The sequence below is a fragment of the Rattus rattus genome, chromosome 9 (genome assembly GCF_011064425.1).
Source record: "Rattus rattus isolate New Zealand chromosome 9, Rrattus_CSIRO_v1, whole genome shotgun sequence".
Classification (NCBI taxonomy): domain Eukaryota; kingdom Metazoa; phylum Chordata; class Mammalia; order Rodentia; family Muridae; genus Rattus; species Rattus rattus.
In genome coordinates, this window is record NC_046162.1 from 1,180,164 (window position 1) to 1,192,173 (window position 12,010).

At 48.9% G+C, this 12,010-nt stretch overlaps 1 protein-coding gene and 1 pseudogene across 1 annotated transcript; both read left to right on the forward strand.

The window, feature by feature from the left end:
- Positions 1-4,146: 4,146 nt before the first annotated feature.
- Positions 4,147-4,623, forward strand: LOC116909640 (annotated as a pseudogene).
- A 2,087-nt stretch (positions 4,624-6,710) lies between these two features.
- Positions 6,711-11,719, forward strand: LOC116909641 (testisin). The gene is made up of 6 exons (XM_032913284.1): positions 6,711-6,852; positions 6,954-6,980; positions 7,255-7,420; positions 7,872-8,155; positions 10,954-11,108; positions 11,391-11,719. The coding sequence occupies exons 1-6, from the start codon at positions 6,741-6,743 to the stop codon at positions 11,631-11,633; spliced, it is 987 nt and encodes a 328-aa protein (XP_032769175.1). The 5' UTR covers positions 6,711-6,740; the 3' UTR covers positions 11,634-11,719.
- Positions 11,720-12,010: the final 291 nt, after the last annotated feature.

A 12,010-nucleotide genomic window follows, 5' to 3' on the forward strand; every position in this document is an offset into this window, starting at 1 on the left:
ACTGCCTGGGCCATGGCATCTTAGCACAGTAATAGAAAACTAACTGAGAGCATAGGTGAGGTCTAGCAGGAGGAATTATATCACTGGGGCACTGTCTTTGGGGTTGTATCCTGCCCTGTCCTTCTCGCCCCTCCCCTTTTCTGCTTTCTGACCTCCATGATATGAAGTGTTGGGCTCTCCCATACCTTTCCTGCCATCCCTTAAAGTGTGAGCTGACATAAAGCCTCCCTCTCTCAGGTTTCATTGGGTATTCTGATTATAACAAGAAGCTGACTAATACAGACCTCCTCCAGGGGTCTCCCTTTTGTACACTTTTCTTGACCTCCAGACATCAAAGTTACTAATTAATTAATTTACTTATCATTGAGTATGTGTGCATGGTGTTCTGGGGATATCTATATATCTATATCTATATCTATACACACACACACACACATATATGTGAGGATCTAATTCCTCTGGCCTCTCAGGACACCTACATGCACATACACACACCCCTGGCTCCCAACATACATACATAGTTGTACAAAATCTTTAGGGGCTGGAGAGATGGCTCAGTAGTTAAGAGCACCTGCTCTTGCAGAAGACCTGGGTTCATATCCCGGAACCCCACTTGCTTCTCACAGCCATCTCTAATGTCAATTCCAGGGGACCTGATGACCCCTTCTGGCTGCCACTGGTTCTGTATACTCACGTGTTGTGCCTGCACGCAAGCAGGCAAAACATTTTAGAATTAAAATGTAAAATCTTTTTGCTTTTAATCACATGTATGTGTGTGTGTGCCCACGGAAGCCAGCAGGACTGGAGCTGTGTTACGGGGAGTTGTGAGCTGCCCAACACGTGTGCTGGGAACCGAACCTGCGTTCTTCTGGAAGGGCACTATGTGCCGCCTACCACTGAGCTATCTGTCCAGCCCTGTAAAATAAATAAGCCTTAAAAGTATTTAATTCATATATAAGAAAGCAGAAAGAAGAATATCTAGGGAGAAGGAAACAGAATAACAAGAAGGAGAGGGCGCCTGGGCGCAAGCACATCAGGCTGGCCCTGGTGTCGTGGGCGCTCGTGAGCTGGCCCCGCCCCTTGCCAGCTAAGGCTGTTCAGGGCAGTGCTGGAGAGCTCCCCCTGGTGGTGTGGGGGCAGGACAGCTGGCAGGCTGACCAACTAGCTATCACTCAGGCCCAGATCCAGGGCTTTGAGTTGGCCCACCCCAACATCCACCCATCTAGGAACTGCTGGAGAACATGGAAGAACCAGTCCTGCTGGTTCAACCCGGCAGGACCTCTATGACATGCGGCAACAACAGGATATCTAAGAGTTGGCCCGATGAGGATCCTGTATGGATTGCGTAGTGACAGAGTTGAGCCCGAACGGGGTTCAGGTCCCAAAAAAGAGATGTGTAGTCAGCATGGGAAGGAGACTGATACCACCTGAGGATGAATCAGGAGAGCCGTGTTTATTGGAGGAGGGAGGAGGCTACCTCTTTTGTACGCTGTGATTGTGTAACGGCTTAGCCACGTGTAATATTGAAAGCAGACTTAATGATTTCAAGAGATGCATGACCCTGTCACAGATTGTTTTTAACCTATTTTGGCCCTATTTTCAACATCCAGAATGAAAGAGGCCATCAACTCGATTACACTGTTTATCTCTGAAGCAAAAGCAGGAAGCTCAGCAAACATCTAAGTCCCTTTTGTTCTCTGAGGTCCAGGACCTCACCAGGTACCCGTTTACGTGTCCGCCTGCATGGTCTCAGACTTTGTGGTTGGGAGAACCAGACACTGAGTTCTGAGAAACAAACTCATGCAAGCAATTTCCACTCCTCAGGGCGCCATGCAGGTTTGCACCGTGCAGCACAATAGCACTGAGCTGTTTCCTAGTTGGGCTCCTATGTGCCTCGGTCCTGCAATATGGCCCGTTCTCCTCACACAATCCCCAAAGGGAGGTCCTGACTTCTTACTCTTTTTCCAGTGTGCCGATCCATCCTGATTCCTTCAGTGTATGCTCCTGAGTATGGCAGAGGGGATCGAGTCAATGTTAACTTAACAGGACCTGCTCCTGTAAGTCTCGTACCCAGGGAATCAACTGTGAGCACTGCTCTGTACTTACTAACTGATCCCTTGTCCTCAACTGCCAGGTCCTCAAACTTGGTCCATTGTTTCTCTGGTTTGTGCTTTCATCCTTGGGACTAGGTGTACCCGAGAGTTTCTGGCAGCATCTCTCTGTTAATAAATCTTTAACTTCTCTGTTTTTGGTGCAAACGGGGGGGGGGGGGGGATTATGGGGAGAGGCAGAGTCATCATGCTGTATGGTTCCAGGATGGTGGGGATCTTTTCCAAAGAATTATCTTGTTTAGAGAGACTGCCGCTGTATGTGAACACATCCTCCACCAAAGCCCATAGAAAACCCCCAAAGGAAAAGCATAAGGCGTCTCTCTCATAGCGCAGAGTGAGGATTGTCAGGCAGAAGTAAAATGATGCTGGAGAACTGTGGCCCTTGACGTCCATCTGCTGGGTCTTTGTCAAGCAGCAGTGCTCCATGTGGTCCGAGTCAGTGAAACGGAAGCCAGAGACCACCAACCGGGCTCACCGTAATGAACATTTGAACGGAAAGATCTGTGGACAAAAGGGTATGACACGCTGTATACTCGACAGCTTACAGGGCAAGATGATGTTGTTGTTGTTCTTGTTGGTTTTTATTTTAATTTTAAGTTTTTATTTTATTTTGAGGGGAGGTTGCACAGGACAAATACAAATGGATGGGAGATGAGTGGGATTGGGGTGCACGCTGGGAAAGTCACAGAGAATCAGTAAAAAGTTTTAAAATAGGAGAAGGGGTAACCACAAGATGAACGTCACGTGTTTCCATTCAAGTGGAATCTAAATTTAAATGCTCTACTATTTTCTAATTAAAAATATTTGTGTCAGAGTTTTTTGCCTGCATATATGCATATATGTGTGTATGTATGTACATGTGTATGTATATATGTATGTGTGTGTATTTATGTATGTATGTGTATGCATGTGTGTATGTTATGTATGTGTGTATGAATATGCATGCGTGTTTATGTGTATGTGTGTATTTATGTATGTGTGTATATGTTATGTGTGTATGAGTATGTATGTGTGTATGTGTTTATATGTATGTATGTGTGTATGTGTGCATGTATGTATGTGTGTGCAGCACATACATGTATCAGAGGTCAAATCCTCTAGAACTGGACTTAACCTATGTTTGTAAGCTTCCCTGTGAGTGTTGGGGGCCAAACTGAGGTCCTCGGCAAGAGCAACAAGTGCTCCTCACCGCTGAACCTTCTCTCTCTAGCCCTGCACTGCTGTTTGTAATTTGGAAGGGGACCAGTGGGAAGGAGCGAAGAGAGAAGACCAAGGGAGAATATGCAAAAAGCACAAAGGTGCACACAGGATGGAAATGTCGACACTGCCTACTGCTTGTATCATAGTAAAGAAATTAATTGAAAGATGAAGATGAAAATAATTTAACCCAGACCTCCAGCCTGGGCCTGTTCACTGAAGCAGCCAAGACACTGGCTCAGCAGGGACATTGTCAACCGACACAGGATCAAGTCTGTGGTGCAGATGTGTAACCGAATTATCATTCAGTCACAAATAGAACAGGATCCTGTCCTTTGCAGCAATGTGGGTGAGACTGTAGGACACTGAATGAGTGAATTAAATCAGACACAGGATAAATACCAAGAGCTGAGGCCCCTAGGTTCATCTCATCCAATAAAACAAACCCTAAACAAAACTCAAACACCACAAAGGTTGAGTCAGGGAGGTGCCCAAGAAGAGGATGGCGGAGAGAGCAGTGAGCGGTAGGGGCCCAGGGTAGAAAGAGAAATTTCTAAAGAACCAAAGCATGGGGGGTGAGCTATGGGCAACAGCCACTGGTTGTTTCAGAACAGTAGAGAGAATATCCCTGGCACAAAGAAACGATGAATGTTTGACGGTGTGGGTTTAACCATTTCACCTAATCTGCCCATTGCTTATGTGTGCTAATACCATGCTAGCCAGGCATGGTACTGTGTGCCTTAAATCCTTGGCTTTGCCTCTATGATATGGACACGCAAAGGGTTTTTTGCCTGCATGTATGCATATATGTATGTGTGTATGCAGGCGTGAAGGCACATGTGTGCGCACACACACTCACTGTTGTTGTAAAAATATATATAAAAAAAAGTATTGTTGGGGTCTGGGGCTGTGGGCCATCAAAGTTAAGTCTGACCTAGTCTTCACTGGAGATTGGTTCCTAGCCAGGAATTAAGATGGGAACCCTTGTGACCCGTAAAGATATCCCTCCGTGGGTGAAAGTTCCTGACGACCTGAAAGATCCAGAAGTATTCCAAGTCCACACGCTGGTGCTAAAATCTCTGGCCCCCGGGGATCTCGAATGCCTCACATCGAGCAGGAGAGCCGGGCCATGTTTGAACAGAAGATTCTGGAATCTTCTACGGAGGTCTTAATTTATGGCTCTTGCAACCACTAGCTTCGGGCTAAATGGATGCTTCAGTCCGTGGCTGAGAGGTACCGCCTGCACCAGGAAAGAGGAATGCTCAGGCTGGAGGAAGCCATGAAGACCCTGGAACTGGGCCGGTGTTTGGAGTGAAGCCAGTCCAGTCAGCCTGACTCCCACTGCACACACACAGATCGAGCCGTGGCCAGTGTTTGGCTCTGGCGTGGTTTTTAACTTTGTTATATCCTTTATAGTCTAACGAGATATTCCGGGATCCCCATTGTGAGTTCTGATGAGAATATCTCTTTTTCCAAGGCTGTTATTCTAATGAAAAAAAAGAAAGAAAAAAAAGAAAAAAAAAGTATCGTTGTCTTTTACTCCACCAGGTCTGCACCGCAGTGCCCCAAGATATCTGCTAGATATCTTGGTGGAAACACATCCCAACTTCGCCGCAGTGGCCCAGTGTCTCCAGCCTATACTTAAACCCTCACATAAAAGAATACATAACTGGGGCTGGAGAGATGGCTCAGCAGTTAAGAGCACTGACTGCTCTTCCAGAGGTCATGAATTCAATTCCCAGCAACCACATGGTGGCTCACAACCATCTGTAAAGAGATCTGATGCCCTCTTCTGGTGTGTCTGAAGACAGCTACAGTGTACTCATATATAATAAATGAATAAATCTTAAAAAAAAAGAAAGAAAAAAGAATACACAACACACTTATCTTAGATCCAATTGATAAGATATAATTGCCCACTTAAACATATAAAGCCCGGGGTTGGGGATTTAGCTCAGTGGTACAGCGCTTAAGCGCAAGGCCCTGGGTTCGGTCCTCAGCTCCGGAAAAAAAACAAAACAAAAAAACATATAAAGCCCGGTACCATCCATCCCTTAAGAAAGAACATTGATAACAACCTGTAAATTCACAGAGCGAGATCTTTACGTCATTCTCCAGTCTCGGCCTCCCTCCTCCTCTCTTCGTTCCAGTCTCCTCCTCTTCCTTCAAACTTTTATCCCGCCCATCTTTCCTTCTCATCCAATGACAGGCCTCCTTCTATCTTGTACCTGCCCCACCTGTGACATCATCCCACAACTCAAAGAGAAAATAAACTGAACATGGTGGCGTATGTGTTTAGTCTCAGCACTCAAGAGGCAGAGGCAGGAAGATCAGTGTCTTCAAGATCAACATGTTCTACAGAGAGTTCCAGAACAGCCAGGGCTATGCAGTAAGACTCGGCCACAAAAACAAAACAAACAAAATGCACCCCAAAAAATAAACAAAACAAAAAACCCCCAAACCAAACAAACCCCGCAATAAAGGAGAGAATAAATGTCTAATTAAAATCTTTCTCTCTGCTGGGTGGGGGTAGCACGCACCTTTAATGACGGCCAGGATGCGGGCAGATCTCTGTGAATTCCAGGCCAGCCCGGTCAATGCTACACAGAGAAACCATGTACGGAAAAACAAAACAGTACACAAACAAAAATATCCCTTTATATGTTTTAAAATCTTTTGAGAGTCTTTACATATGTACGTGTGTGTGTGTGGTGTGTGTGTGTGTCAGGAAATTCCAGGAGGCACATGTCTGTAAACCTACTGAGGAAGCTCTGGCCCGAGGACCATAAACTTGAGTCCAGTGTGGGATGCGAAATAAATCAGTCTCAAAAAAAAAAAAAAAAAAAAAAAAAAACAAATCCCCAAACCAACCAAACAAAATACCAACGACTACGACAACGAAGCTAGAGAACGAGAAAAAGAAATGTAAATACATTTTAAATGATGCAGCAAGGAGAGGAGGAAGGCTATTAAAGAGAAGCTTGCCGCCAGCCGGTAGCCTAAGCCGGCAGGACTCAAGGACTGCCTGCTAAGGGAGAAAGCCTGGCACCTCATTTTCGTCACAAAGTCCTGTGAAGGAGCAAGTTCTTGGTTGATCCTAACAGGGATAGGCCTCAGAAGTGCTCATGAACCTTCCTGAGGGGACCTCTGGCTAAGTTTGATCCTGGAGGAAATCGTGGGCAGGGGACAGAGGGCAACAGGGGAGGCAACCCGCATCCCCTGAGCTCAGATGACCCAAGGACTGCTTCGGTTGGTACACTAAGGTGGCTGCGCCATATCAACAGCCTTAATGGATGTCCTGGAAGACAGTGTTAGGGCACCATAGTCCCCCAAACAGCCCTGGGGCCTAGGGATCTGCGTCTTCTCCAGAGAGGGCGCGGGCCTGGCATATCAGGAAGTAAGAGGGGGCGCCAGGTGGCCGGAGAGGTGGCCATGAGCGCGCGGGGCAAGACGTTGGTGCCACTGCTGGTGGTTGTGGTGGCGGTGGAGGTGACCTTACAGTCAACCTCTTCGCATGTGAAACCCGTGGATCCCGAGAAACCCGGTGAGCTGCTCTTAAGGGTACTGTTGGGGGACTGGGGACAGTGCCAGGCCGTGATGGGGAAGTGAAGGTGAAGTGTCACTTATTCTCTCCCTTCCACGCAGAACTGCAGGAAGCCAACCTATTGTCAGGTAAGGTGCTCAGAACGTGTTTCCTGCACCGTGGGCCTGAGGCGGGGGTGCACCTCAAGTACTCCTCTCCTTTGCCCCAGGATCAAGAACTCAGCTGTGTTTGATAGTAACTCACACCCTCGGCGCCGCGGTGGGGGAGGGGGGTTGGGGATTGGCGCACACTAATCACGTGGGGGAGTGTCCCAGCAGATCCACAGGAAGCCCCTCCCTTCGCTAAAAGGTGTCAGTGGCGGGTGGGAGGGAAAAAATCTGCGCTGTCTGATCCTCCTCTCAGGACCCTGCGGTCACAGGACCATCCCTTCACGTATAGTGGGTGGCGAAGAGGCCGAGCTTGGCCGCTGGCCTTGGCAAGGGAGCCTGCGTGTATGGGGCAACCACTTATGTGGCGCAACTTTGCTCAACCGCCGCTGGGTGCTTACAGCTGCCCACTGCTTCCAAAAGTGAGTCTGGAGTCAAACCCTGGCAGCTGAGGGGTGGGAAAGTCAGTATAGTAACCTTGGCCCTGAATTTGACACCTGGGTAAGCATTTTAGTGTAGCCTCAGGAGTAGCTGTGATGGGTTAAATCGGTAAGATTTTACATTAATGCCCCTGGAGGGAACCCTCTTCCAGTTATTCTAGAATGTTCTTTTAGGACATTCTCATTCCCTTTGAGTGTTTTGACTGCTCTTCCTCTTTCTTCAAGTCCTTCCCAAACATCCCCACACTAGTTTCCACGTTTGCTCAGCTCCTTTGGGGACTACACAAGGGGCTCGCCTTCTGTCTTTAGGACTGCGCCAACAGATGACAAGACCACTGGGGTAACCTCTCTTCTGCTCCTTCACTCGCAGTACCCGGGAGCAAGGATTGAGCTGAGCTCAGGAGGCTTGAACTGCACTCTCCTTCTCTGGCAGGGACAATGATCCTTTCGACTGGACAGTCCAGTTTGGCGAGCTGACCTCCAGGCCGTCTCTCTGGAACCTACAGGCTTATTCCAACCGTTACCAAATAGAAGATATTTTCCTGAGCCCCAAGTACACGGAGCAGTTTCCCTATGACATTGCTCTGCTGAAGCTGTCATCGCCTGTCACCTACAGTAACTTCATCCAGCCCATCTGCCTCCCGAACTCCACATACAAGTTTGCGAACCGAACTGACTGCTGGGTGACCGGCTGGGGGGCTATTGGAGAGGATGAGAGTGAGGCTGGGTACAGACGGGTTGGGGAGAGGGGCGCTACCCTATTCTTCCACATTAGCCCTACCCCTTCCTCCCTGGGTTCTGGGAGCCCTTCTCGCTCACTCAACATTTTCTTGTTTATTTTCCTTACTTCTGCCTACAAGGAGGACAGGAGCCAGTCCTTTCCTTCCAGACAGGAACTCAGAGGTGCCAGGGAGACCTGAAGAGGCAGGGACCCCATAGGGCCTGTAGCATGGCTTCCACAACATTGCTTCTATGAACCTCCAATTTCAGCAGGCACCAGTCCTAAGTGAGCGGCAGGAAACCCTGCTCCATCCTCCCCAGTTCCAACTGTGCACTTTCCTCCAGTCTTGGCTCGCCACTGGAATCTCTTTGGCCGTCCATAAGGGTCTAATCAAGCACCTCCCTGCAGCTCAATAAAGACCCCACCCTCAGCCCAGGAAGCACTGAGAACAGTTTCCCTCCAGGGAAGCCTGGGGCATGTCCTTTGTGCCTGGAGTGACCTGGCTCAGTTCTCTCTGACCTGGTCCATCTCTGCAATGTCCCCCAACAAGAGTATTAGCAATAGATTCAGGTCCTTTCCTGCAAGTCATGTGGTGACACTGTTGCAGGATTGGGGACCCTGGTGCATCAAGGCAACAGCATAATTTGTTTTAAACTCCATTTTAACATTTTTTTTTTAAATGTATATGAGTGTTTTGCCTGCAGGTGTGTGTGCCTCAGATCCCCTAGAGCCGTGAGTTGCTATACGGGTGCTGGGAGTTGAACCTGGGTCCTTTGGAACCAGCTCCCTAGCCTAAGAGTATAATTTTAAGAAAGGGATTTAAAGTATTTGATTTGATTTGTATGCATGTGAGCATGTCTCGGTGATGTGCATGTGTGTGCAGATGCCCAGAGAGGACAGAAGAGGGATCCCCAGGAGCTGAAGTTAGGGGTGTTTGTGTGTGAGCCTCTCGGTAATGCTGGGATCCTAACTCCAGTCCTCACAATTGAGAAAATGCTCTGAACTTCTGAGCCATCTCTCCAGCCCCCTTTGGAGGGATCACATCTATTTATTTTGTTTTAAAAAACATTTATTTTAAAAGGGTAAAGGGGCAGGCAGCAGTGGCACCTTTAATCCAGTACTCAGGAGGCAGAGGCAGAGGCAGAGGCAGAGGCAGAGGCAGAGGCAGAGGCAGAGGCAGACTGATCTCTGTGAGTTCGAGGCCAGCCTGGTGTACAGAGGGAGTTCCAGGACAGCCAGAGCTACACAGAGACACCCTGTCTTGGAAAACAAACAAAACAAAACAAAACAACAAAACAACAAAAATGTATGTGTGTTTATGGGCTTAAGTGTGTGTATGTATGTATGTATGTATGTATGTATGTATGTGTAACACACATGCATGAAATACCTGCAGAGGGCAGTAGAGGGCGTCAGCTCCCCTGAAACTAGAGCTGCAGGTGGTTGTGAGCCCCTGTGGGTACTGGGAACTGAACCCATGCTCTCTGAAAGAGCTGTAAGCACTCTTTATGGCTGACTGTCTCCCCCGGCCTGTGTTTTGTGTGTGGTGTGGGTGCAGGTTCATGTAATGGCCCACATGTGAGAGTTTCCTCTCCGTTTACCATGCGGGTCATGGGGATCAAAATTAGACTTGATGGTAAGGGCCGTTACCCACTGAGCCATCTGGTCTGTGCATTTTTACGACCACTTTCTAGCTGAGGAAATTAAGAGTGTTATGGGAAATGTCCAAGGCCCCAGAACTAGTGAGAGGAGGTGAGGCCAGGTTCTATGGCTCAGACAACATAAGGGAATTCCCCAAGGCCATACAGCTGGAACTGGCCGGGAGAATAGAGAACTCAAGGGTCAATCTGCCTGTTTGACTGCAGACCATTTCCTTCTCCCAGAAGGGTGAGCCTAGGACCCATTCCAGGCCCGCTTTGCTGCCCCCTCCCAGGTGCAGAACAGATGGACATGGTGGTGGGGTTGTCTCCTTGAGCCCCAGTTTTATTCTTAGTCTTGGTGCGCACGAGGCAAGTAGCACACCTCTGGTGTGAATATACTTCCGTTCACCCCGAAACCAGGGGGAAGCTTTGCTTTGCTACACGCTAGCTGGGACACTTTGAACAAGACCCTTAGCTGAACTGTGCCTCGGTTTCCTCTTGTGTTAAGGAGATAGCAATCTTGCTGGCTTGGTAGAACACTTCTGAGGTCTGAGATCTTAGAGGACAGGAAACAGCCACTGTAGCTCTTGTCATCCTCTGCAGAGTTGGCAATGCCTGGAGCCCAGACTTAGGGCTCCAACGATGTGAGTTCACACTGTACGCTGACAGTTCCCTTGTGCATGCTAGTAATGGGGCTCTCCCTCAGAACTATTCTTTAAATTAACGTCTCCTGATATGTTGTATTCCAGAGTTGCTTTAGGGCTCTTGGCTCAGGCCTAAGGACATCCCAGAAGGAAAGAGCACCACAGAGCTGCTTTCCCTGGTCCCTGGGTGTCTCTGCAGGATTTGGCTTGCCCCATCCACTCCAGCTCCTTCCCCTGTACATAACTTGCTTGCCAGCTTAGGCAGTGACTTCCTGTACATTCTACACCCAACCTCAGTGGGGGGCATCGACAATGCTTCCATCCACCGAGTCCTGTGATACTGTTGATTGCCTGTGACGTTAGCCTGGGTCTGCGACTGGGAGCCATTGACAGTGATGTCTCAGGCACAGTAGGTGCCCCAGGACACCCCTGTCCCCATACCCTATGCCATTTCTTCCAGGCGAAGAGAATCCAGGAGTCTATCTCTTCTGTCTTCCATCCCCTACACAGGTCTGCCACTTCCCAACAACCTCCAGGAAGTGCAGGTAGCTATCATCAACAACACCATGTGTAACCATTTGTTCAAAAAGCCAGACTTCCGCGTAAACATCTGGGGAGACATGGTTTGCGCTGGCAGTCCTGAAGGCGGCAAGGATGCCTGCTTTGTAAGTGTCACCTTGCATTACCATGCTCTTCTGGGCCCAGTACCTTACCATCCCTGGCTCCAACTTCCTCCCAGTGGAGGTTTCATAGAAGACCTCATTTCATCTCAGGATATAGACCATGGCCCCACTTTGCAGATGAGGAAACTGAGGGCCCACTGCTGTCAGGGCAAGGAGTAGGATACTCACCCAGTCTGCCAGCCCCACAGCAACCCTTGTGCCCTAGCGCCTCTCCTGGTCCCACTTGTCACCCTCCAGGCCAAGCTTACCTATGCTGCTCCTCAGGGTGACTCAGGAGGACCCTTGGTCTGCAACCAGGATACAGTGTGGTATCAGGTCGGAGTTGTGAGCTGGGGAATAGGCTGTGGTCGGCCCAATCGCCCTGGAGTCTATACCAACATCAGTCATCACTACAACTGGATCCGGTTGACTATGATCCGAAACGGGATGCTCAGGCCTGACCCAGCCCCCCTACTGCTGTTTCTTACTCTGGCCTGGGCTTCTTCCTGTCTGCTGAGGTCTGCCTGAGCCTTCGTGCGTAAAGCAGGGCACCTGTGGGGTCAGGCTGTTTCTTTTGTATCTCGTTTGCTAATAAACACATTGATAGTTTCCTATCTTTCCTTGAACTTGGGTCGGTCTCCTGGTGAGGCCACTCCATTTTTCTCAACCCAAGACTTCTATCTAAACCCTACAATCTTGACCCAGATGCATTTACCAAGCTTTGGTTGCAAACGGTAGCACTGTCTCTGTTTAATGCAACTGCAGAAATCACTATTTGTGGCTGGGTGTGGTGGCAGGCACCTGTAACTCCAGAACACGGGAGACTGCTGCAGGGGACCCTGCATCTTCTGCAAAGACCAGCACCTGGGGGAGTGAGTGGGCGTGGTCTCTGCTCCTAATAGCAC